The 27,322-nt window shown below is 42.6% G+C and overlaps 1 protein-coding gene across 8 annotated transcripts in view; it reads left to right on the forward strand.

Annotated features, from left to right (window-relative positions):
* The window catches only part of PTPRT (protein tyrosine phosphatase receptor type T), a 939,599-nt gene that overhangs the window by 431,925 nt on the left and 480,352 nt on the right, over positions 1–27,322 (forward strand). For all 8 annotated transcript variants that reach the window (XM_031433788.2, XM_031433792.2, XM_064475672.1 and 5 more), the window contains one exon: positions 10,077–10,370. In XM_031433788.2, the coding sequence (XP_031289648.2) occupies positions 10,077–10,370 (294 nt within the window). The remainder of the gene's footprint in view (positions 1–10,076; positions 10,371–27,322) is intronic.

The raw sequence follows: 27,322 nt of genomic DNA on the forward strand, positions 1-27,322 counted from the left end.
GTACATTACATAATCCTCATGTGGGAGGAGTTTTTATTACCCCCATTTTACAGATGAGGAAACTGAGGCACAGAGAGGTTAAGTAACTTGTCCTAGCTTTCATAATATCTTAATTTGGATTTCTCCAAATCCCAGAAAACCCTGAAATGAGGGTTTGCAAATAGTTTATTTGGAAGCTGAAGGGACTACCGGTTGAATGGAGAGGAAGTGAGACAGGAAAGGAAGGAAGGCACTAACCCAGTATGTTCACATCCTTGTAAGAAAAGGGAAATTTGGACATAGAGGCGCAGACCCACAGGGGAGAAGGCCATGTAAAGACAGAGGCGGAGACTGGAGCGATGCATCAACAAGCCAAGGAAGATGAGGATCAAACAGCAGAAGCACGGTGCCAGAAGAGGCGAGGAAAGATTTTTCTCTGGAGCCCTCGGTTACAGCATGTCCTTGTTGACGCCTTGGTTTCGGACTTCTCACCTCTATCACTGTGAGGCAATACATTTCTGTTGCTTGAAGCTGCCCAGATTGTGGTGCCTAGTTACAGAGGTCCTAGGAAACTAATACACACATCCCAGGATAGTTGTCCTTGGCCATGGGGAGCTGCTTGGCTGAGGGGCAATGCCTGCACCCTGAGAGCAGCCCATGTCCAGTTGATAACATGGGGTAGAAAAGGCCTACCATGCTGCCTCCAGCGCTCCCGTGGGATCAGGATGACCTAGTCTGTGGCCAAAATCACACCCTTGTTTCCTTGTTCTGCCTTCTTCTGGGAACTCTCCTCCAGTAGATCACTTGTACAGAATCTTTGTCTCAAGCTCTGCTTCTTGGGACCCTGGACTAAGACACTCCTGCCCCAGAGAAGTTGCCCAGGAGGAGGGCATCTCAGGGAAGAGCTCACATCTGTGGGGTGATGGGAGCTCAGTGGCCTGGGAACCTGGAGAGGAGGCTGAGAGAGGCCAGCTCTTGAAGGCTTGATATGACACCCTGGTAGACAGCAGGTGGAGGCAGACCTCTGGCCTGTACTTCCAAGTGCTTTCTCACTGTTAAAACTCTTCACCAGTTATGTGGATGACAGACTGCTCCTCAGCCCTGGAGGATTTCACGCTGCGTCGTGTTAGGGATCTCTGCATCTGACACGCAGAGCTCAGTGACTTCCTGTGTGCCTCCCACATCTATGCGTCTCTGACAGTCGACTACTGTTACTGCTGCCGGGTTAAACTGGCTAGTTACCAGCTCTGGCTTCTGGTTCTCACCAAAACCACTTTTCTGTGACCTTGGATGAATCACTTCATCTTCCTCAACTGGGAATCCTTATAGCAGGAGATGGTATTATGTAGAGATTATGAACACTGCCTTGAGATCTCCCTAAGTTTAAATCTTTGCTCCTTTTCTTACTAGCCTCCTTCTTGTGAGCCATTAGCCTCTTCAAGCTTCAAGGCTTTAAAAAAAATAAAAATTTCTAAAATGGGATTGATAATAGCACCTGCCTGAAAGAGTTGGCCAGGATTAACCAAGGTGATGCAAGTCAAGTTCTGAGCACGGCACCTGGCCCGCAGCTTGGCCTCAGCGAGCGCTTTCAGTCTGCTGAATTCACGGGCTGCGGAGCTGACACAGAAGCGCACTTTTATGTCAACACCTGCAGCACAAAGAGGGTGGGCGCAGTATTGAGGAAGGAGTGCGGACTTTGAGAAAGCCTGGGTTTGAACGTACTTCTGCTTACTCGCTCTGTGAGGTTAGGCAGGTTGCCTAACGTAGCTGAGCCTCGGCATCCTCATTTGTAAAATGGGAGTAAAACAAAGTCTGCTTTTAGGTCCCCTGGAGGGAGTGCAGGGAAACAGGTCAAGTACTGTAGAATGTTAGTTGCTCTGATTAGAGGGCCACCTAGAAATCAAGTCTCAACGGTGGAGGCTTCTGAGCAGGGCCAGGAGCAGCCAGGATCTCTCCTTATGTGGGAGCTATGGCTGGGGAACTGGCTTGGCAAATGGACACAGTTGTGGTTCTTGATTCCTGCTACCTGGTACCTGCTTTGTGGGCAGATGAGAGGGGAGACTGGCTGTTAAATACTCCTGGTGGTGGAGGGCATAGACCCCCAACAGAGGTCCCACCCATATATAAAAAACTCAGTGTATAAGAAAACCTCACTTATTTAAAATGCTTTACTTTGTAATAAACCCCCAGTGCAGGTTTATTAGAGGACATTTGCAGAAACATAGAAAACAGTACTCATTTCTTAACAACCCTAAGGAAAAAAAAATCCTTTTGGTGTATTTATGTCCAGGTATTTTAATAGGCATAGGTTGGTGGGATTTTTTTGTTCATTTTAACTTAGTTAAACTTGGACTTCTGTATCCTCAGAGACTCTTGTTTAAGGCAGAGACTATTCCAGAGAAATTTTTCATGTCTTTCCAGTTATTGCCAAAGCAAGGGTTAACCATTTATAATGCAATTCCTTGCTTTTACGCACAATCTAAATGCCATTGGGTTTTCGGCCTTGTTTTAAAGTTTGGGTTTTGTCTCCAGTTTAGTCTGGCATGAGGCAACGATTCTTTCCTAGACTCTTGCCTGAGAAAGAAGGGTTTTGTGGTAGTAATCATCCCACGGGACCGATCCTTTTAACATCCCACTTCCCCCATCTGAGAGGTCATGGTTCACCCCAGTGTGGACTGGGGTCTATCTTCCAGTAATTTTTCTCTAAGGAAGGGTGTGTAAATAATATGCTTTCTGCATTTTTCAGAATCTGAAATTGTCTGTCTATAGGCTTTGTAAATGCACCACAGCTTAGCTAGCTGTAAATTTCTTGGGACATGAAACATCCCGTTAAAGCCTTGTGTGTGTGTTATACTATTGTGGTTGGGAGTAGAGGACCCAACCCCACCCCAGTAAGGCTGCCCTGACCCCAATCCTGGCTCTTTGAGTTACTAATTGTTTGATATTGGGCAAGTTACTTAATCTGCATCTCTTTCTCTGTTCAGAAGAATGTGAATCGTAATATTGCTTATCTGAAGAGTTACTATGAAGATTAAATGAGTTAATATTTTAAGTCACTAAGAACATTGACAAGTGCATCAGAAATGTCCAGTACCTATTAGCTGCCTCTTCTGTCATTTGTTATTATTATTACTGTTGTCACCTTCGCCCTTATATCCTAGTGCTTCAAAAATGATGAAGACCAAGAACTGATTTTTTTAGTCTTTTTGTTTTGTCTTGATGGAGATCTGTTTTTTGTCTAGATGCTTGTGAGAATTTTTCGTTAGCCTTGTATTTCAAAATATTGCCAGTGTGTGCTTAAATGTGAGTCTCATCGTTTATTTTTGCCTGTAACCCACTGTGCTCCTTGTAGTCTGCAAACTCAGACCTTCATTTAATTCAAAGAAATTTTCTTTAGCTATGTCTATGATTATTGTTCTCTTCCAGTAGTTTGATGTCTTTTTCCAAACATGTCTAATTCTCATCTTGGACGTCCATTCACTCTTCTCTATAACTCTTTCCTTCTTGCTCTTTTTCTTCTTGCCACCCCAACCTCCGATTTTAAGAAAACATAGTCAATATTTTCCCTGTCCATTTAAATAAGACATTAAATGTTTATTGAACATTGGCCATATGCTAGGCTAGATACATAAAGACAAAGACTAATTCTAGTGGGCACCTCCTGGTGGGTTGGATGCTATATCTGCTTATTGTATCTTCTGTTCAGGGACCTCATAGGCCAGAGAGGCCTGAGGGAGTGGAGTCTACTGTTGACAACAGAGTCAGGGTAGTCAGTGAACATATCTGCATAGAACCTCTATGGTCCTTGGCAGAAAATTCAGATACTTTTATAATTTGAATTGTAGAACCATCTTCCATTCTAAACGTGAAGAAATTGAGAACCATGAAGACTGAGTGGTGTGTCCAAGGTCACACAGCTGACTAGTAGAGAAGGACAAAGAAAGACTCGGACCCTGGCCCCAGCCTACATTACCTTCTCCTTTTTGATCCTCAGTCTGTTACTTATGAAACAGTGTACATGCCAATCAGTAGAAAGTCTAGCCAGCAGGATGCTTTTGAATGCCTACTCTGTGCCCAGCCCTGTGATCTACAGAACTGAGTAGTTATGAAACAGTTGAAAAGAAAAATGGGTGTGGTTGGGTTCCAGGCAGAAGGAAAGATGTTCCAGTTGGGAGAAAGTGTGTGTGCAAACGTGTGGAAGTGGGACTGATGAAACAGTGTGCAGGTATGTGTGGTATGTTGGCAGGTGGGGCGGGGCATTCCCAAGGACTCTCACAGGCCTGTAAATAGCAAAGCAATTAGAAGGGTGATCAGGTAGGAGGCAGCGGGTGACAGACACAGTCGGAGGCCAGGTTAGGTTTACCTTAAACATGTCTCAGGGCTCACTTCACATATTAGTAACATTCAGGTTTTTTTTTTTTCCAAAATATTTAATTTCTGTCTGGAGCAGACAATACATAAGTGCAAAGCTTGCTCTCCAGCTACATGAAGCACTTTTGCTCTCTGTAGGAATTTCTGGGGAGTCAAACTGTTACAAGTACTCACAGCAGGAAAAAGAAAGACGGAATTGGTCTGGAGATTGCTGCCTGAGGATGAAGCATAATTACGTTAAAGGGTCACCTCACCGCCTGCATGTTGAAGGAGAGCCTTGAATAGCCAGGGGCAGTTGCTGCCCAGGCCTCCTGATGATGGCCCATGGGGTCCTTGTCCTCCAAGTGCTTTTATTCCCTCCCGGCTGGAGGGGGCCAGTGCCATCTCCCAACTCAGAGCTCTTGAGTTCCTCCCTCTTGATTTGGTTCCAAACTTTGTCAGCAGAGAGTGCGGTCAGATGTCAGACACTCACTGCTGGCTTTGCACAGTTAATGGTGTGGAGCCAGGTAGAGAGAGGAGGTTGGTTGTTTCACAGTGGAAAGACTCTTAAGAACTGATGTGTGTCTGAACAAACTCTTGTTAAGAAAATTCACGGCAGTTCAAGCATCTGATGATGCTGATGGAATTGTTTGGACAGAAATGATACAGGATTAAAGGCTCATTTCCTCCAAATATTCTAGGGTTCAGTTTCAAGTAAGATTTAGTGCCATTCTTCCTAATTCCAATCCACCTGCTGGGTTACAGACAAGCTATATTTTTGTCTGTTTGTTTTCTTAAGTCTTTCTTAGGGTATTATTTACATATAGCCAAATATCCATATTTTAAGTGTACAGTTTAATGAGTCTTACACAACTCTAGTCAAGACACATTTTTATTACCCCAGAAAGTTTTTTTATGCCTCCTTCTAGGAAATCACCCCACCAGAGGTAATACTATTTTCTTTTAATTGTTTTGATTTTTATTGTTTAATCACTCAAATCAGTAAGTAGTACATTGTAACACCCCAGAAATACCTTGTCCCAGTCAGTACTTATTCCCATAGGTAACTGTGATTCTGACTTTTATCTTCATAGATCAATTTTGCCTGTTCTCGAAATTTTTGTATACATGGAATTATTATGCATTCTTCTTTTTTTCTTCTTTTTCACAGCATAGTTTTCTTTTGATATTAGTCCATGTTGTATATCAGTTGTTTGCTCCTTTTTCCTTGCCGTGTAGTATTACATAATATGTATGTGCATCAAGTGATTTATCTATAAGCATCCACCTATGTCTGGCTTGTCCTCTGATTTCCTCCTCTTCAGCAGCTTCTGAATCAACTTTATTCTCTCCTTATCCCTCTTTTCCTCCTTGAGTAAAAGCTAGAACATGAGCTCCTGGCAACCAGGACTGTGTATTTTGGGGGGTAGGACAGCGAGTGACATGTAGCAGATACTCAATTCTTGTATGATGACTGCATGGATAAGTGTTCAGAGCACACCGTTTACCAGTCTGGCTCTGCATGGTGCCTTCCCAAGCATCGCAGAGCTACCGGATCCCTAGGACGATCTCTTTGCTCACAGACTTTGTATGAATTTCTGGCCCCATAGATCTTGCTTAAGCTCTGTCTCTAAGAGCCTCCCTAAACTTTAGACCAGAGTAGGTCCCTTCACAGGCCTCCTGACTGTTTCTGTCATCCCTCCATCAGGATTCTCTTTATTGTCAATACTGCTTTAATTGACTGCTTCACCCTGGGAGTCATGGGTACAGACAACCTATATTTCTTTCACCACTAAATTCCAAACATGCGGCACTCTGTCTGGCATGTGAGAGGCACAGACTACACACGAGTTGGGGTTTCTTTCACAGGGGCCTTCTCTCTGCCAGGTTGCTCATCTCAAGACTCCAGCAATTAGATGATGTCCTTTATGGAGAGAAAGATGGATTTGAAAACATGGCCTCTGCTATGCACCCCCTCAAATCCCCAGTCCATATGCTGAAGCCCCAACCCCTAATGTGATGGTATTAGGAGGTGAGGCCATTGGGAGGTGATTGGATTTCAATGTGGTCATGTATGCAGAGCCCCTATTATGGGATTAATGCCCTTATAAGACAAGGAAGAGACCAGAGCTCTCTTTCTTTCTCTGCACCGTGGGAGGACACAGCATGAAGGCAGCAGTCTGCAAACCAAGGAGAGGGTCCTCACCAGGAACTGAAACTGCTGACACCCTGATCCTGGACTTCCCAGCCTCCAGAATGGTGGGAAATAAATGTCTATTTTTTTAAGCCACCCAGTCTATGTTATTTTGTTACAGCAGTCCAAGCTAAGACAGCCTCTGTGGAAGATTTCTACTTCAGATGTAACATTTCATGGGCAGGGTCATGTCTTTTTCCTTTAAATATATATTAGCCCAGGTGTTGAGTCTATGAGTGTACTAGGGGGGTCATGATCATGGGAACCTAGACATTTACTTGGTGCTGTCCTGTGGAAATCTTAGCTTGTGTATTTTCACCCCTGTGTTTGGGGACCTGGGGGCCTGGAAGTACTAGATCAGTGACCCACTACATCAAGTTCCATTTCCTTACACTATTGTGCTCCCAACTTCTAGCCCCTGCAACAAAGAGTGGCATCAGGGTCCCAAAGAAGTGTGAGCTATTAGGTCATCTGTCAGCAGAGTCTCTGTGAATTTCCTTTATTCTCAACATAGACTCTTCCAGCATTCATGCGGGGGCTTCAAAAGGATTCATGAATTCCTGAAATGGTGTGCAAAACTCTAGGTAATAATGCTTATGTGCATTTTCCTGAGAAGAGAGTCTGGAATTTCTTAATACATTTTCATAAGGGCCTAAACATCCCCAAAATTTAAAAGACTTCTGGTATAGACTTTCTTTAATGATCCTTCCGGTTAATCGCTTAAACATCTCAAGTACAAGAAGAGAAAAGGAGGGGCAGGAATGCTACCTGGGCCCTGAATTCTAATGCTGTGTCCACATCTCCTTCTAGCTTAACGGTTCATGGGTTCTCCCTGGGCCTTGGTTTCCTTTCTGATAACTCTAGTTGTTGGATTAGGTGGCTTCATAGAGTTCTTGCACTGGTTGAACAGCTCATCTCAAATAGAGAGGACAGTGGACTCAAATAAACATGGTCTTTTAAAAGGTAGTGTCTACCACCCAAAATCATTCTGTGTCTCAAGCCTGCTTGTCTTTGAACTTAAGTGTTCCCTCTAAAGAATGCCAATTATAAATCAACAAAGTACTAAAAATGGAGAAAAAAACAATAATCTGTTGGCTTCTTGGTGCCAGATGCAGGAAACACTAGGATGTACTTCATGATATATTCTTGAGGGGACGGAGGGAGAGATCATTGCATTGGCTAATCTGTACAGTGACATGTAAACCAGGGAGTCATTTGAGATGGAGACATTTATACCCTTGAGGGAATGTCTGTTACTACACTTACACGTACCATCAGAAATACATGAAAAGAGACTAAACGTTTAGAAAGACTGATACTTTTTTTTTCTTTTTCTGGTGGTCAGCAATTTACTGCTAGTGCCTGAATTAGGAGACCAAAAACCATGGTAGAAAGTCGATGGAAGAGAGCTTAATGTGGCCACTTGCTCAAGCCTTAAAAGTATTGAAACCTGCTGATCTTAATTCTGCCAGGGCCAGTCTGTGAATAATTATACTAAGGAATTGGGCAGAGTCATCACAGAGCTACAAAATATCACCCCTGGGGCCTCATTGGAGACTGATGGGAGCTCTGGAGAGTTGATAATGGTGATCAAAGGGTCTATATATTTAAAATGCACAAAGGATGAGCCCAGAAATTATCTGCCTGCCAACTTAACTTCTCTACCTGGAACAAATTATCCAAAAATCAATTTGCAAACACCTTTGAGATAACAAGGCCTTGAGTAATAACCTCCATGGCTTTGTAAGGAAAAGCATCTAGCTTGACTAATCTGCTTAATTTCCTCCTCTGAACAAATGGCAGGCTATAATAGAGACCGTTTGAACTTGTCCCTTAAGATTTGCTTCGAGTCATACTGAGAAAATATTGTCCACCTCTGTTTCATAGCAATTATTCTGTTTCTGGAGAATCTTCGTTACTAGATAATTAATTAGAAAGAAAACACTGCATGAGTCTTAGCTATCCCAAAGCTCTCACCTGAGTTCCAAACTGAAACTGATACCTGCCTTACCCACCTGCATAGCCCAGAGGCCCTTCAAAAGTTACTGAACAAATCCACCTTGTCCAATACTCCCAAATGCCTTCCCCACTCTTCACTTCCTAGTTCTACTCCAAGAATCATTAACTTGTTCATACCCTCTGAGAAAATAATCCCATTCTTGGAAGTTGGTCCTAAGAAAATATGAAACTAAAAGGACTGGAGTCATTTGCACAGAGATGTTCATTGCAGCATTATTTACCATAGCAAAACTTGAAACAACTCATGGGCCCAACAACTGGAGAATAATTGATGTGATTATCTATCTGATGGACTGTTCTGTAACTGTTAAAGACAGTGATGGTAAAATCCACATAGTATATAAACAAAGTCCTTTGGATATAATAAGTGAGGGAAGAAAAGAACATCTACATTGGGTCTATGTGTTGCTATAACCATATGAAAAACATTTAAGTATATGCCCAGAAACTGGAATGGAACGTGGAGAAATAAAAATGGAGGTTATATTAGGAAGTAGGGAAGGGGGCTTATTTTCTCCTCCTCACTTTTTTATTGTTCCACTGCTGTTTTTGGCTCTGAATAATAATAACATACACATCCACTTTGATTTTTAGGAAATGGTTATCAAGAAGCAGACAGCCTTTCAAGGGGAAAGCTGATCTGGGCAGGCATGCAGACATGGGTCCCATCTTGCCTTACCTGCTCCACTATCTTGGTTAGGTGATCTGATCATTTGGGTTCCCAATTTTTTTATCCATCAAAATGGAGGTGATAATGTCTCAAGAATTACACTAAGTAATACATGTGAGATTTCCTGGTAAATACATACAAAGTAAATGTTAATTTCTGCAGCTTTGCCAGTGAGCTCAAAATTGCCAGAAAGAGGCCACCATTAATCTTGGTTGAAATTCTAGTCTAGTAAGTTGAAAATATAGAACTTACACATAGAATGGAAGAGAGATGGCAACGCAAGATAATTCAGCATGACTTTTTCACTGACCTCTGATTCCCACTGGGGCCCCTGTGGCCAGTGACGCTCCCTGCTGGAGGAAACTGCTAGGGTCGAGGAAGAAGCTGCATTCCTGTTAGGCCATCATCCTATTGCTACTTAGGCTCCTACCACTATTTGGGAGAAAGTCCACTAATAGTTGGTATGTTCCTATAAAAAAAAGATTTGTAAACCTCAGATTCCCCTGGGTTTTGAACCAAACTCCACTTTAGTAAAGGCAAGTTCTCATTTGAGGATAGAAAACCGAATATTAACCCAGATAGCTTTGCAGTGTTCAGGAAAAATATTTTCCTCACTGTTTCCTTCTTTCTTTCCTTTCTTTAAACGAAGGAGATAATGGTGGGTGTTGAATATAGTTACTGAAGAAATACTGATTCAAGTATTTACATACAGTTAGTTAATTAAAGTAGGACATGAGTGGGTTGAGAAAGGAATTTGGGCTGTTTTCTGTGGCTGTCTGGAATTCCATCCTTTGTCCTCACAGCTTGGAGTCTGCTCTGTGGATCATTTGGGTCTGATGTCCTTTGCTGATTCTTGTCTTTCAGAGCCTCCCACACCCATTGCCCCCCCGGAGCTGCTGGCTGTGGGGGCCACATACCTGTGGATCAAGCCAAATGCCAACTCCATCATCGGAGATGGCCCCATCATCCTGAAGGAGGTGGAATATCGCACCACAACAGGCACCTGGGCAGAGACCCACATTGTCGACTCTCCCAACTATAAACTGTGGCATCTGGACCCCGATGTGGAGTATGAGATCCGGGTTCTACTCACGCGACCAGGGGAAGGGGGCACTGGACCACCAGGGCCTCCCCTCACCACCAGAACCAAGTGTGCAGGTAGGACCCTGCTTCCTGACTACGTTTTGAGAGGTTGGGCAGCTGCTGTGAGTGATCCTCCTCTTGGCGTTCTGTGACAGTCCTTCCTAAACTTCTTTGATGTGAGTGTGCTTCCTGGTGTAGAGAAAAGCAGTCAGAGTTTTGGTCTTGCCTTAGAGGACCGCCTGGCTCTGGTGGCATCTCTGGGGACCTCCTGGCTTTGACTGTGATTCTAAGAACCGCCTGACTCTAGCTATGTTGTGGAGATGTTCCTGATTCTGATAATGTCTCCAATGGGACGCTGGTTCTTTGTCTCCAAGGGCTCCTTGTGCCATCGGTGCGTCTGAGACTGCCCAGTGCTGATCATGTCTCTGAGTGCTCTTGGTTCTTTGTCTCTGAGGGTTCCAAGCTCTGGTTGTATCTCTGAGGGCTTCTGGCTCTGACAGCGTGCCCTGAGGCCTCGTTTGGATTGTATCTCTGAGTGTTTCTGGTTCCTGTTGCCTGTCTAAGGTGTTTCTGATTTTAATTTTGCTCCCAAGGATCCCAGGGCTGGGTCTGTGACCCTAATGAGCTCTTGGTTTTGACAATTTCCCTGAAGGTTCCTGGTTCTAGTTCTGTTTCTGAGGGGCTCCTGGTGCCAGCTACATCTTGAGTGCCGCCTGGTTCTGAAAGTGTCTCTCAGTGGATTCTGGGACTTCTTAGCCCCTGAGAACCTCCTGGCTTGTGTCCCTCGGGGGCTTCTGGCACCTACCTAAGAGTCTGGGTGGAGACTGTCCCTCCAAGGGTCTTGTGGATTCCACGTCCCTGCAGACTCCTGGCTCAGTCTTCCCTCTAGCCAGGCTCTAACTGTTTCTCTGAGGCTTCTGGATGCTGCTTAAGAGTGTCCTCGCTGGGACCGCATCCTCGCTGGGACCACGTCTGGGAAGGTTCTTTGTCTCCAACTATATCCCCAAGGACTCCAGACTTCTGTGGTGTCTCTGATACGAGGTGTCGCCTGTAGTTGTACCTTTGACTGTATTCCTGAGATGTTCTGGCTCTGAATGCAGCTCCAAAAATTTAAAGGACTTAGTGTTTTGTGGGTTTTTTTTTTTGCAAGTTGCATTATTTATTTTATCTCATTTTTCCTCTCTAAGTAACCATTTGATACAAGTACTTTTATCTTTATATAAATGAAAGAATAGCGACTCTGTATTTTTGATTTTCTATCCAAAGTCATAGAATTGGCCAGTAACACAGTCAGAATTTGCACCCAGGTTTTCTGACACTAATGGCCTTGATCACTGGTCACACCTTGGTGCATAGAGAGTTATGTGCCATTAGCGTGGTATACAGAGCTGGGGGTGTTCAGTGGGAGATCAGGGAAATATTCACGTCCCTGTGTAAGCCAGGCCACTGGCTTCTGAGGGAAAAGGAATCCCTGACAACTTCCGGGTGGGGAGAGAAGGAACCATCTGCACAGTGTTTTCCATGGAACAAAAAGAGAACTAAAACACAGTCAATTCAGCTGTAATGCAACATGCATATGCCTAAAAATCCCTGCATTATTCAGAGTTATGCAATAAAAGACACTGGGTTCATGGGGGAAAGTGGGGTTAGGGCACAATGCTCCAAAAGAGAGGAAAGTAGGAAAAGCTGCAGCACATTGTGAACATGTTAATGGCTAATCTGTGCGTAAATACTGCAACACAAAGGGGGTATTACCTCGAAACATCCAGAAGTTTGCTTGTGGGAAGTGGGTGTCGGAGAGGCTGCAGCCTGTGAGCTACGGTGCAGTGGTGAAGGAGGGCTGTCTGAAAGTGGGGGTGAGTTGTGGCACCACGTGTGGATCGTAACACACACCATGAACGGAGGGAGCAAGTAGATGTTTGAGGTGGGTGCGTCTTGTGTATGCCTGTGTGGCTCAGTTTAGCTGGGTGCAGTTTTCTGCTTCACTGGTGTTTCTATGATCAAACTAACACATAACAAATGTGAAATTTGTGCTATGCTCAAGTTGTTCCCTAATATATCAAGTGTGTTGGAAGACCTTTGTGTTGTCAAAACAAGCGTTACAGCAGAATTGGCTGCAACCATTCTTAAATATCTCAGTAGTGCATCTTGGTAGCATGTTTCTCAAAGCTAGTGTTTCTGTTACTGGGGAATATTCCTTTGAATGGCATTGAACCACTACGATGAATGGAGATAACCATTTTCTTGATTATTTTCAAAAACAGACCTTTGGTAAAATTCCTCACTGAAACCTGATTATGAAACTTACTACTTTAATAAGACATAAGGATATGTTATTAAACCAGGTAATACCTTATCTCAGCTTTGCAATTCAATAGTCACCCATAAAAATAATTGATTTGATCCTGCCGATGAGACTTTTCTCTTTCCACAGGGTTTCCAGGGTTTTTGATCTTTATAAATGATATTCAAAGCACTTTAGCAGCCCCCACGGACTTATTTGCTGATGATCATATAATACATTTTGAAATTCAATCGCAAGATGATCATCTCAATAAAAATTTACAGTCTATTGCAAACTGTTGCCACGACTGTGTAATGGATTTTACATGTTGAAAACACAATTGTCTGACTATCACTATAAAAATTATGGGTTGAAATGCTGTTTGTGGTTTTATATTTCAAAAAATGTTGGTGTTTAAGTAAGTTATGCCTAAAATCTTGAATAACCCACACTTTATAAAATGTGTCATCAAAAAGATAATCTTCTTTTCTATTGCTACTGATGGTAGAATGTTCCTTGCCTCATAATTAATTTTTAAGAGAATTCCAAGGCTTATATCCATTTGTGGACGCTGTTTATTGGGGTTGGTAGTCTGAGTTTTTCCCCTTTTCTCTATTCTATTATTAATCGCACTGGAAATGTACTCATTATTTTAGAAAATAGAAAATGAGAGTGTGTGGAGCGTGGAAGGTATAATTTCGGCCCAGAGGAATTTACAGGCTGGGTTAAGATTCCAACAAAACAGCAAAAAGAGTAAAATTTAAAGTTGAGAATTGAAATAGCATCCTTCATGGAGAAAAACAAAGTTGGCATGGGAAAAACAATGCTGGCAAAATGACCTAGAGCAGTGATTTTCGAAGTGTGGTCTCTGGACCAACAGCATCAACATCACCTGGAAACTTGTTACAAATGCAAATTCTCAGGCCCTATTCCCTGACCTGGTGAATCAGAAAATCTGGGAGTAGAGCCCAGCAATCTGTGCTTTGAGGAGCTCTTAGTGATGCTGGTGCGCACCCAAATGTAAGGACCACTAATACACTGTGACACCCCCAGATGCCACTTTGGTAGTACACCCATTCTGTTGCTTAATCTTTGTGGCATCGCTGAGAGGCAAATGGGAAAAAACTGAGGCACAGAAACATCAGACCAACCTTAAAAGTCACTTATGTTCTTACAGCTAAATCTCTTGGCCTAAGGAGCTCACCATCATATGGTTTGATGGAGTTTTCTCTGCAAGTGTCCTCTTGAGGGTGGGACTGAGTGATAGGAAGACTGGTAACTATGGAGACCAGCTGAGAATGAATGGCTGCCACACAGTGCCGCTATCGTCCTGTTCACCAAACATCTACTGAGTCCCTCCCATGTGCCAAACTCTGTGCTGGGTACTGGTGGCAGAGGCTGGCCCAGGAAGGACATGCTAGAAGTAGGCAGAGGCGTGCAACTAGAAACTACAAGCTCGTGTATCAAGAAGATACCAGTGGGCCCATTTCCGCAAGGGCAGGTGGGGATGTATTCTGGTTCTAGCAGGTCTGACAGGTCACCAGGTAGATCCTTGAGGCACTGGGAGCAGAATCTCACCCATAGGAGAGCGATTGTCAAGAGTTTAGCTATAGAACAGCCTCCCAACACGGTGTCTTGAGTTCAGATTAAGACCTTTATCCAGTTAAGTTGGAACCAGGACAGATTTTCATGTAGGAATCTGGAAAAAGAGAGATGACACTCCCAGGCTTCTGTTTTGGATGCCTGGGAGATGAATGATGAGGCTGTTTTCTGAGATGGAAAGCACAGAAGATGGATTAGGAGCAGAAAGCTAGTTCAGGTTTGAATCTGCTGTGTCTGAGGTGAAGCCTCACAGCAGGTGATGGAATATGTAAATCTGGAGTTCGGAAGAGACCAGCAGATTACCTCTTCTTCCATGAGAACTACCTGATTGCACCTGGATTTTGAAATCAAAAGAACTTCTTAGCACCAATGAAAGCCACGTAATTCTCTTTCTTCATGCTGTTCTCTTGAGATGCCTCGTTCATCTTTTTTTTTTCATTCATCATTTTGTTCCCTTTGCTCAGTTTAATCTTTCACCATCCTTCCTGAGATGCAGGCCTGGGGAGCAAACGTGCTAATGTACATCAAAGTGCTTTGAAAAGCTCAAAAATGCTCTTTAGATGCCTGTAATGAAACAAATCATTATTTGTTGCTACTGTTGTTGTGGGTGTTCTGATTATGCATCATGATTTCAAAACCGGAAGTCTTACTTGTCTGTTTCTCTGGACTGACTGGCATGTGGAAGGGTGGGCCATGTTCTTTTGTTGTTTTTCGTCATCCCACAGGAAGTCCCATTTCAGAATACGATGATTGTACATACTGTAGTCTGAACTCTCAGAGGTTTTCTGCTCTAGGACAGCGGGTGGTTTCCTCTGGTACATCCCCAACAGCAGATGTCCAATAATGGGAGTTGGGTCCTAGAAGGACTCTCTGGTGCCCGCCCAGTCTCACCTTGAACGCCCCCTCTGATGGGATGTTCATGTTCTCTCGTGGAAGACAAGTCACTGCTGAGAGTCCTGGGTGGTTATTATCCTTCTCTACCCAGTGTTAGCCTGGTTATCATAAGACTCTGAATGGGGTCCTATGTGGGAGCAGAGAGTATCCATTAGGTTAAAAGAGTAGGGGCAGTAGGCAGGTTAGTAGCATCAACTATCTGGAGTCCTCAAGGAGAGCCGAGGGCAATGGCATTGAGAATGGGAGCCATAATGAGTAAGTGAGGAAGGCCGGCAAGAAGATGAGAGGTGCAGACACCGTCCTGGTCCAACATGGTCCTGCATCTTTTTTGCAGGTACCATTTTTAATGGCCTGAGCACCTGCTTACTGATATCTTAAAATGATCACCCGGCATCAGATGGAAGAAACTCTCCTTATTTTCACCCAAATCTACCTCCATACAACACCCACTTATGGATTCTGATTTTACTCTCAGGGAGCGTGTTCCTCCTTATCTCAAAAACAGGTCTTCAGCAACCTAAAGTTGTCTCTTTTATGCCCCAGAAACCTTCCCTTCATCCCCAAAAGCCCTGCCTGAGCCAGGCCCTGGAAAGCTCTCTTCACATCACAGTTGTGGAATCACACACCAACAATCCAGCAGGCCAAGTGATCACAGCTCCCCCCTGTGATTGCTTGCTCTCGTGAATCGAAGGGCCCTTGCCTGGGAACCCACTTCATCGTGGTCTCACAGAGTCCAGGCTCTCTTAGTGAAAAGCGACTTGATACAGCAGAGATGAGACATGCACTGCTGATTTGGAGGGCTCTCTTCCTGTTCCCTCCACCTGAGGGTTGATTGCACATTATATTTTATTTACATATTTATGGATTTCTACTTGAAGTGATATGAGACTAACGCTCTCTTTTCTCCAAGGGGATAAAAAAGAAATTCCAATAGCTGAGCTCAATGAAGTGAGAGTAGTCATTAGAATTTAGTGAAAAGAATAGGGGCTTTAGAACTAAAAAGGTTCTGATTTTTATTTCAAGCTGGCCCTTCCTTGCTAGCTGGATGATCACGGCTGAGTTACTTCACCTCTCAGTGCCTCAGTTTCTTTTCTTCCACTTGCGGGAGATTACACATTTCCATTTTGTTGTGAAGCTTCAGTGAGATAAATGATCTGCCTAGCAGAGAGCCCAGGCCATAGAAGCTCTTTAATGAATGTTATTTAGAAATAATCTCAGGCTTGGGAAGATTTCCCTCACTGTGGCGTTGTGGACTTGCTGTAAAGGATTTCTCTAGTTGCTGCTCTCTTTACTTTCTCAGACAGCTGTGGATTCATGCAGAAGCTCAGATGAGTGGCTGTGCAGGTGTTCTGGAGTCTTTAATGTGTGGCTGCAGGACCAAGAGGTGGCTGCAGTGGTACCTGCTAAAGGGGGCGGGGGGAGGATGGGAATGGTCTTGGCTGTCCTCCGTAGAACAGGGCAGTGCTTACTTACTTGTAACTCTTCTTGGTTTTGTAGCCTTACATAAAATTCCAAAGTAACAAGAAAAGCCTTGTTAATCATCCTGTTATGTTCAGCTTGTTCTGCCACCCTCTGTTTCCTAGAGAACTAGGGCCACCTGGGAGGTGAAGTACAGTCAGTCAACAAACACACCCTGGTAAACATTCCCTTATCCCTCCTAACTTTGAAGGTTGAGTTTGAGGAAAAAGTGAGCCAGGGAAGGGTACTGATGATAATAAAAGCTAACAATGTTTGTTTGTTTGTCCAGTTAGCTGAATTAAAAACACAGCCCCCAAATATACTAAAATTGAAGGTCAGTCAACCCTATACCTATGGAAATCTTGAAATAACACAAAGAAGACGGATGACTGTAGTAATGAAGACAGCGGCTGCCCTGCTTGAGTATCTGCAATAGGCAAGGCCCATTGTACTGAGCTTGTTCCGAGTACTATTTTACCTGTAATTCCTGCAGCGACCTAGTGGGGTGGATGTAACTTCCTCCATTGACTGTCTAGAAGATAAGTGACTGACCCGGGCCATATACCTGCTCAGATGGCCCAGCTAGGAGTTGAATCTTTCATTACATGGTTGCAAAGCTCAAGCTCCTTCTCATATGAACCCTGAAATCCAGCATCATTATGAAAGCATAAGGCACTGTGACCAGAAATGCACTGATGAAAAATGCTGAATATTAGAAAAACTATTGGTCTAATGCTCCGTATGAATAGGTCAAAGGATAAAAACCATCTGATCTTCTCCAGAGAGACTAAAAGTAATTGGAAAAAATTCAGCCCTCCTTACTGATCAGAATTCTTAGTAAGCTAGGAATGGAAAGGCACTTTCTTATTTCTAGCAGAAAATGTTCTTAATAGCCTCAAAGCCTCAGAGAATAAACTAAACCAAAAAAAAAAAAAGCTATTAGAACTTCTAAGAGATTTCAGTATTATGCTCAGACACAAAGCAAATAAACAAAAATCAATAGCTATATGCCTGTAATAACCATTATAAAATAGAATAAAATGTATCCTATTCTCAAATGCAATTAAAATATAAATACTTAGGGGTAAACCAAGAAATGTGCAGAAACTGTATGAAAACACACACACTTATAAAACTTTATTGAGAATGATAAAACAAGACATGAATAAATGGAGAGATAACATCATGCTGTTGGATTAGCAAATTTAACATTGTGAAGATATCAATTCTCCCCAAATTAATTTATGGGTTTAATACAGTTGCAGTCAAAACCCTAATGAGCGTCTTCTTGGAACTTGACAAAGTGATTTCAAAATTGACCTGAAAGAATGAATATATAGGAGAAAGTAGTGAAGAACGCTTTGAAAAAGTGGTGGGGAGGTCGATTTCACTGTGAAATATCAAAGTTTATTATAGCTGTAATAATTAAAGCCCAGAAAAGAATCCAGCATAGAGTGAAACTGGCTTTCAAAGTTTATATGAGTGGAGAATTGCTTAACACATAGTATCCTTTAATTGTTTAATAATTTGGAAGGAAATAGAATGCATTGCATAGATATCGTGATATGCTATATAAATTCTGGATTGATTAAGTGCTTAAACGCAGAAAAAAGCAAGAACCGGAAGAAAACAAAGAAAATACTGTTCTTGTATGAGGAGGGACTTACAGTTCATTAAAAAGAAATGCATACACCACTGAGTCACAGTTTACAAATTTAGTATATAAAAAGGGAAGAAGAAAAACCTTCTGTGCTATATTAACAAAATTCAAAGGGCAAATAGGTAAACTGGGTGTGGGAAAATATGTGACAAATTGAGAAAAAGGGAAAAATATTCTTATGCATAAAGAGCTCTAACAAGTTGATAGAATGTCATCATGCTGCTTTTTTTTAAAGAGGCTAAAAGGTATAAACAGGCAATTGCCAAACAAAATATGAATGATTAAGAACAAATTTAAAGTGTCTAGTGTCATAGATTGATAATCAAGTAATGCATTTAACCTATAAGATGACCAAATGTATTTTTTTAAAGTAGTAATAACCAGCACTGGCAAGAACCAGTGAAGCAGGCTCTTAAAGACATTTCTGCAGGTGGGTTAACTGGCACAGCGTATTTAGAGAACAATTTGCTATTATTTTCCCTAATGAAATAATCAGAGCTACTCAAAAAGAGTTTGTATACCGAGGTCACTGTATGTAAGGGGAAAAAACTTGGAAATCACTTAAGTTCCCCAATAGGACCATAGTTAAATACTTTTTTTTTCATGCACACATTGGACATCTATGCTGGTATTACAAATCATGTTTTTATGGAATATCTAATGGCATGGATCAATGTTCATGCTACGATAAGTAAAAAAAAAAAAAAATCAGCTTGCGAAACCACATATGTAATTGCTGTCCCAGTTTTTTTTGAAATACTAATATGCAGCCTGAATGTCAGTGAGTGCCAGTTTATCCAATAGAGCTGCGAAGTGCTGACCAGAATCCCCCATTCCAGATCCTGCACGTGATCTGATCCTGCCCTGAAAATGTCTGGAGATTCCCAGGGAAGCACATGTGACCCCTCGATACGCCAGCTACCCTGAGTTCCAGAACATCACTCTGTTTTTCCTTCCTGGCTGTCCAAATGGAGTCAAATGTGAAACTGGCCCCTGTCCACCACCCTCCCAAAGCTGCATGAACCCAAGACTGTTTCCTGCAGCAGTAGAACCTCTCTTGGTGTTGGGGGGACACAGGCAAGAGACTGCATTGCTGTGCTACCGAGCAGACAACTCAAAATCCTTTCCCAGCTTTAAAAGTCCTTTCAGGGGCCAGGGATTTTTGACATTTTCCTCCCTTCTCCCTCCCAGATCACATATAGGTGATGCAGAGTCTTCTAATTTCCAGAGCAGTTCAACTTCCTCCAAATCAATTTCCAGCTTCAGGCTCAGTCCTCATTTTGCACATCTTTTGCATCAAGGTGAACATTAAAGGGCAGTGTACAGAGGGCAGCTAATGCTGGGATCGAAGCCTTTACTTTAATGGGAACAACCCTCCCTTAAAAAAGGTATTTTATCTGTCTGCATTACTGTGCACGCACAGACAACACATTTACATATATAGGAGTATATGTGTATATATACGTGTGTGTGTATATATATATGTATATATGTGTATATATATGTGTGTGTGTGTATATATATATATATATATATATATATGATATTATGAGATTATGGGTCACTGTAAGTGTTTTCTTTTCATTTTGCTATGTTATAAAATTTGTACAACTTAAAAGTAGGTTTCCCCCTTAAAGTCAAGTGTGACTGTGAAAGATTGTTATAAATTGTAAAGCACTCTGTATAAATGTGAGAGGTTATTTTTATCATAGTTAGTAAATCATTGACATTCTTGGAAGGTACAGGAACAGTTGCACATTTGCTGAGCCCTGGGATGCAAACCAAACTTTAAAACACTGTGTTCAGATGGAGAAAGGGATGGTCAAACGAGGGGTTTGTCTGCAGCTCCATCTGAGTTGGAATCCAGGTTCTGCCCTTAGTATGCTACACAGCTTTGGGCGATTTGCTTAACCTCTCTGAACCAGTTTACCCATCTGTTAAATGGAGTAATACCGCTAATCTCACTGGATAGAAATAAGGGTCATTAATATTAATGATGACTAATATTGCATTGACTTTGCTTGCAACGCCAGAAGGAAGTTACATACCATCATCACCATCACTACCAAAGCTTGGAAAGGTGAAGTACTTTGTTCCAAGTCCTGAGGCTTATTAGGAAGTGGCCAAGTTTAGAGCCTTTAAGTCTGACTCTGATCCTTGTTCTTAACCCACCTGGCTCCATAACTAAGTGCCTGGCACAATGCCTAGAACTTAGTAGATGCTTTGGGCAATTTAACACCCTAGAAGGTCTCTTTCTCTCTCCCTACCAAGGTCCTTCTCACAAGTAAACCCCAGGATCTTCACTGCAGTGAGTTCAAGGGGCAAAGGTTAGCCACTTGCTGCATTCCCAGAGGGCTGACAATTTCAAGAGTCTCATGTGCACCCTCAGCCAAAATTATGTCCAGAGGAATCCCAGGGTGCCTTGCCCATCACTGGCATTCTGGAATGCAGAGGTCTTGCTGCACTAAGAATGATAGAGTATGTGCACCATTGAGTACAGACCTGGCTTGATGCAGAGGAGTTGACCGCACATGCCAGAAAAGAGGGGAACCAGAGTGTCAGTCCCGGTTTCTGAATCACACCCACTGTTGGCTTGACCCTCGGGCATCCTGAGGTTCTTAAGGGGAGCTGCGGCAGGAACTGAGAGTGGGGGTTGTTGGAAGGTCTGTGGGGTGCCAGCAACAATTGGATGTCATCCACAATCACCACGTGGCTTTCCCTTGCTGGGGATGTCTTGAATCATTAGAAGCTTGTCACTCTTCCCACCGGCCCTTTCCCAGCTGGACCCAGGGCTAAAAGCAGGCACAGTTGCTACAGCTGCTATGAGAGTTGCTGCTGTTCTTCCTTCTTTGTCCTTGTCACATTTGAAAAAGGTAAAGCAGTATCGACATCAAAACAAAGTTTTGAAAATAGAAGATGTGTCTCATATACCAGTTAATTTCTTTTTGTTAGTGCATAGCCCCTTTCCATCACCGACACCATTCTTTTTTTTATTTTTATTTATTTTGATTTTTTTGAATTTAATTTAATTTTTTAAACATTTTTTATTGATTTATAATCATTTCACAATGTTGTGTCAAATTCCAGTGTAGAGCACAATTTTCAGTTATACATGAACATATATATATATATTCATTGTCACATTTTTTTCTCTGTGAGCTACTGTAAGATCTTGTATATATTTCCCTGTGCTATACAGTATAATCTTATTTATCAATTCTACAATTTTGAAATCCCAGTCTATCTCTTCCCACCCCCTACCCCCTTGGCAACCACAAGTTTGTATTCTATGTCTGTGAGTCTGTTTCTGTTTTGTATTTATCCTTTGTTTGTTTGTTTTTTTTTTTAGATTCCACATATGACCGACCCCATTCTTATGTAATTATGCCCCATATCCTGTGTCCCTGCCTGTCACTCAGCACTGAAGTAAATACTTTATATGTTCTTAAGGAAATTTTCAACATTGTTTTCATGGCTCCATAGTGTCCCATAGAGTCTGATTGCCAAAATTTGCTTAATGATTCCTGTGTGGTTGGATATTTGGGTGTTTCCGAAGTGTCACCATCTCTCTGCCTGGTAACCTTCTGCTTGAGTTACTTTCTTAGACTAAATTTCAAGAAGTGCAGTATTAAACAGTAGAGACATCCTTATGGCTTTTGCTGCGTTTCCCGGGTTGCTTTCAATGAAATAATTATGCTATTTTATAAAGATATGAGCACTTTCAGGGTAACCTTGACAGAGTTGTGTACTATCACTTCTAAAAATCTGGCAATTCCGTAAGCATGAAGTGATATTTCAAGTCTACTTTAATTCATGTCTGCCTACAACCTCCACTTCTGCATTTCCCTCTGCCTTGCTCACGTGTGCCAACTGCCATGTCAGTCTTTTTTCTGTTACTCAAGTCTTTTGTTTTTCAAAAACACTATGGCCATGCTCTTTCCTGCCTCAGGGCCTTTGCCCAAGCTGTTCCCTCTCCCTGGGGCTCTCCCCACTCACTCTGTTCACTAGCTAGCTCATCCTCCTCCCTTACATGTCCCTTTAAAGGTCACTTCACAGAGAGACCTTGCTTGACACCCTAATCTAAATTACTCTCCTTCCCACTCCCCTTTCAAGCCATTTATGATGCTGTTTACAGAACTTATCCCAGTCTGTGATTATCTAATTATTTCTTTCTACTTGTTTACTGCATGCCCCTTTCATTAGACTGTGTGCTCCCTGAGGACAATCCCCTCATCTGTTCTCATCACTAGTGCCCAGAATCATTCCTAGCACATAGTACACACTCAGTAAATCAGTGTTGAAGGCATAGATGTTGTGTACACACACACACACACACACACACACACACACACACACACACACACACACACACACACACACACACACACACACACACATATACATACTGCACTGCAGGAAATTTGGAAACCAAGGCATCAATCAGTGATTAAAAACTGTTACCAAGTTGATGTTTTTAAGTGTTTCTTGCTTTATATTTAACTCATTAATTAGTATGGGGTTTGCATTGCTTTTGGTATTCTGTGAAGTATCAACTTGGTTGACAACTGTTTAACCTATGATCCCTGCACCTTTGGTGGAATAAGCTTACAGTGCTCCCAAACAATGAAGGATTGGGGAGGGCAGGAGGGAATTCTTCTTGCGGAGGAGAAAGAAGCTGGGAGCCTGAACCAAAAAAGCTTCGCAAAAGAAAGCCTGTCAGGGAGGGGGCCCTAACTGTGAATCCCCCAACCTGACGTAATTGCAGGACAGACACGCAGACCACACTTAGGGAAACTCATTTTGGGAGGAGAGTTCTAGCCCTGTCCAAGTGGCCAAAACCACCCACGTTTGCAAACCCTTTATAATACTGTCTTTCTAGAGCCTTTCATAAACATTATCGCTGTTGATCCTCACCATGACTCTGAGACTAACTTGGATAATCACCACCATTTTACACTGGGGGACCCTGACACTCTCAGGCATTATGAGACCTTCCACAGACCTCAGATCTTGGGATAGTTGTGAAATAAAACAGCTCCTGATCCCAGGCTCTTATGAATCCTGCCCTCTGGCCACTGTAGATGGATTCATTGTGCTGTGAATCTTAGATTAACTTGATGGCTTGTGTGGAAGGTGGGGGTGATGAGAGAAGGCAGGAGTTCTGATTAATTGAATTTTTTTTTAATTTGAAGGTTAAGCAGAAAATCCATTTAAAGTTGGCACAGACTATTTTATATAGGTTGGTGTATGAACTAAGCACAATAAAAGTGATCCCAGAGGAATATCCCCAAGAAGAAAGAAGTCAATAATGTGACCCTTAATTGCCTTTTATAGTGGATTCTGTGCATGCACTTGATCACTGCACCCACCCCACAGCATTTAATCAAAGCCATGGCAGTGTAGACATCTAAAAGCCTTTGACAGGCAGTTAAGGGCCATCCCACAGTCTTGAGCTGTCCTAGACTCTAAACTCCCTGAGGACAGAGCTTTGTGCATTTCACCTCCCTGTCTGGCTGGTACCTCTAGAGGTTTGAAGCATGGGTGAGTAGGTGTCCAGAATCAGGTGTAGCTAACAAGGTAATGATATTCTGTATTGTGGGGAGTTTAGGATTCAGAATGACTGGGCAGTGGGACACCTGCACCTGTAGTACGCCAAGAGCATTAAACTCATTTCTGGCCATATATTTTTCAAAGATACTAGATGAAAGGTATTACCCATGAGAGTGCTTGGGGATGAGAGAGATCTGGGAATGAGATATGAACCGACTGGAGAGATGATGACTAAGATGTCTGCTTGCAAGTTAGAGAGATTCGAGTGCCTGGAATTCTTCAGACTCTACTGTACATGGTGGGAAAATTAGGGCAGCTCTTCACACTTGAATGGTATTTGATAGTGATGATCAAAGAAATATGCTTTCATTATTTTTATTTTGGAAGATACAGAAAAATACTAAAAGAATGTAAAAAACCACCCATCAACACTTGGAGATAACTATTCCAGATTTTGGTAGAATTCTTCCAATGGTTTATGTGGCTTTTGTTTTTTGTAATGGGGACATGCACATCTCCTTGCACAAAACTGAGCCAACATGCACATGTTCTATAGCTGATTTCTTTATTTAACAGTATATAATGTATATTTTCCCATGCACTTACTGTCTTTTACTTCAGTAAATACAGATAGGTACTAAGTAGGTAGCATGGTGAATGAAACAGACAGTCTTGGTTTTTACAGATCCTGAAACTAAGGGGAGAGGTACATTACATTTAACGTAGGTACAGAAATATACTCTGCCCTCAATATTTGCAGACTCCATGTTTGCAAATTCATTTATCTGCTGAAATGTAATTGTAACACCAAAATCAATACTCATGGTGCCTTCACGGTCATTCACACACACATGCAGAGAGGTGAAAAATTTGAGTTGCCAGATGCACACATTCCCAGCTAAGGCTGAACAAGGAGGCGCTCTGCCCCCTACTGTAAACAATATCCTTTTCACGGTCTGTTCAGTGCCATGCTTCTTCCCATCTTTGTGCTTTATGTTGGTGATTTTTCTGTTTAAAATGGCCCCCAAGCATAGTGCTGAATTGCTGTCTGGTATCCCTAAGTGCAGGAGGCTGTGGCATGCTTCACAGGGAAAACGCATGTGTTGGGTAACCTTTGTTCAGGTGTGAGCCATAGCTATTGACTGTGAGTTCAATGTTAATGAATTAACAATATATATTAAACAAGGTGTCTTTAAACAAAAACACATGTAGAACAAAGTTATGTATTGATCGGTTGACAAAAATGTATCCGAGGCTCTCAGGAACCTAGGAACTGTGGTTCAGTATTTGCTAATTCAGTGCAACTTTGTAGAACATGACTGTTGCAAATAGAGACAACCAATTCTGTGTATACACAAATCAGTCGGGGGGTGGGGTCAGGAACAGAGACATCCATTTGAGTTCTTTGACTCTCTATAGCACTTAAAACTGTTGAAAGATTATTTTCCAGAAAAGGTAAAATCATATCTCTATATACAGATGTAAACATGAGCATGATTTTATTTAATTCATTTATGAGGAAACTGGTAAGGAGTCACAATGAGTATAGAGGAAAATCCAAAAATCAGAGACATTTATAGATGAGGAATATTGACGCGGATATGCAAATAGATGCAAAACTGGCTTTTTTTTCCCCCCTTTGTGAGTGGGGAAGATTGTTCCTCCACCAGACAGAACCATTTCCATGTCTATAGACAAAAATTATCCTGCATTTCCATCAGTTATCTACAACTTGCAAGGTTGTAAAGTAGCTCCCGTAGAATTAGAATCAGATACCAAGGAAACTTGTGATGTAGACAGTGCATAGTTTTCCCCTGAAGCACGCGTTTCCCCTTACAAAGCCTTGGTAGTACATGTCATCAATCTAGGCTCCATGGGGAGATGAGAAAAGGGGACCCTAAGCAGTGCCAACACCAGGGGGCTGGGCTGCAAAAGCCGACTGAGAAACGGCTAGGGGCAGGAGGGAAACGTGGTACCTTCAAGCCAACAGCAGAACTGAGGATGGAGAAAGTTACAAAAGATCTAAAGGTCTAGTGAGATGTACTCTAAAAGGGTCTCCTTGGGTTTGGCACCCTGGGCGTTAACACGAGCAGTTACTGAAGGGAACAGAGAGGCAGAAACCAGAGTGGCCTGGATGGGTGGAACGGGGGTGAGAACGTGGAAATTTCAATTCAAGTCTTTGTTTTCCTTCAAGTCTTGACATGCTCTTAATACAGACGTACCACTGATTTTTACTCTTGACTTCCATTTTGGGCATATCAAGTCTTCTAATTTTTTAGAAATTGTAATTAACATCCTTTTAGACACAAATCTGTGTGCACATATTTCACATTTTTCCTGCAATAAATTCCTGAAAGTATCATTCCTGGGTCAGCGAGCATTTCCAAGACTTTGAGACAGTTCCTCAGCAACTGGGTCAATTTACACCCTGCCCTCAACAGCGGATGAGCCACTTTGTTTGTTTGGACAGATCATCTATAACTATTACAAGTCTGCATTCTCTCGTATTCTTCTCTGTGTCCCTGAGACAATAACTCTGCAAAGAAGCGGTTTGGTGTTTGGAGCTGATAATCAATGGCTTTTCTTTCTTATCATCGCTTACAAGGTGCAGCCCCCTGTTTGGAGCAGAATCAATTCTCTCCCTTGTTGGCATTAACACATGTCAAATATTTGCGGGGTCTTATCTTTCTTTAGGCTTGGCTTAGGCAGGCTCTGAATTTTTAGCACCTGACATTTTCCCTCCCGGATCCATTCCTCTGTTTTCCTTAGGGCAGTCCTGTCTTGCTTGTCTCATCCTCTGAAAGCATGGTCGTGCATCCAGAGCCTAGGAAAACCCCATCTTACCTGGGCCAGGAGGGAGGATTTCCACCCTTACCTCCTCAAGGCAACTGTCAGCTCTGTTCTTCAAATACAGACTCCATCCAGCTTCTTGGATCATGTGGCCACTGTTTCTCGTCTCTGATTCCTGTACTGGTGGATGTCTCTTGGGACAGTGTCCTCTACCCAGTTCTCTCTTCTTTACACATTACTCTCCCTGAGTATGTCTTCCCTGTTCAACACGATATGGACCCATTCCCATCTCTCTTCTGAGCTCCAGGTCTACGCCCCTAACTGCTTTTTCTACCTGTCGTGCACCCACCTCAAGCCTACAGGCTGAATGCCCAATGGCCTGCCTTGGCTTGATAAACAGCAGCCTGCCCACCCACTTCAGAAACTGGAGTCATTTGGGGTCCTTCCCCCTCTCCCTGACTCCTCTCACACCAGGTCAGACCTCCTACTGTGCATTTTCTCTGCTTCTCCCCTTCTTCCCTGATTTTACCGTCCTGCCCACATACGTCCCCTGAGGATTCTTTGCCACCACAGTTCATTGACGTCGCACATTGGGTTTTACACCTGTTACCAACCTTTGTCTTACCAGGTTTATGTCACCTGGTTAATTTCTAAGATGGATGATTATTTTCACTTCTTTTCTGACAGGCTGTGCTGTATTTTTAAGTGTAATTTCCTTTTGCTACATCTGTGTCTTTCCATTTTCGCTCTATTTCATTGGGCCCTCTCGGGGTAGGGGAGGGGCATCTG

The sequence above is a fragment of the Camelus dromedarius genome, chromosome 18, assembly GCF_036321535.1.
Source record: "Camelus dromedarius isolate mCamDro1 chromosome 18, mCamDro1.pat, whole genome shotgun sequence".
Lineage (NCBI taxonomy): Eukaryota > Metazoa > Chordata > Mammalia > Artiodactyla > Camelidae > Camelus > Camelus dromedarius.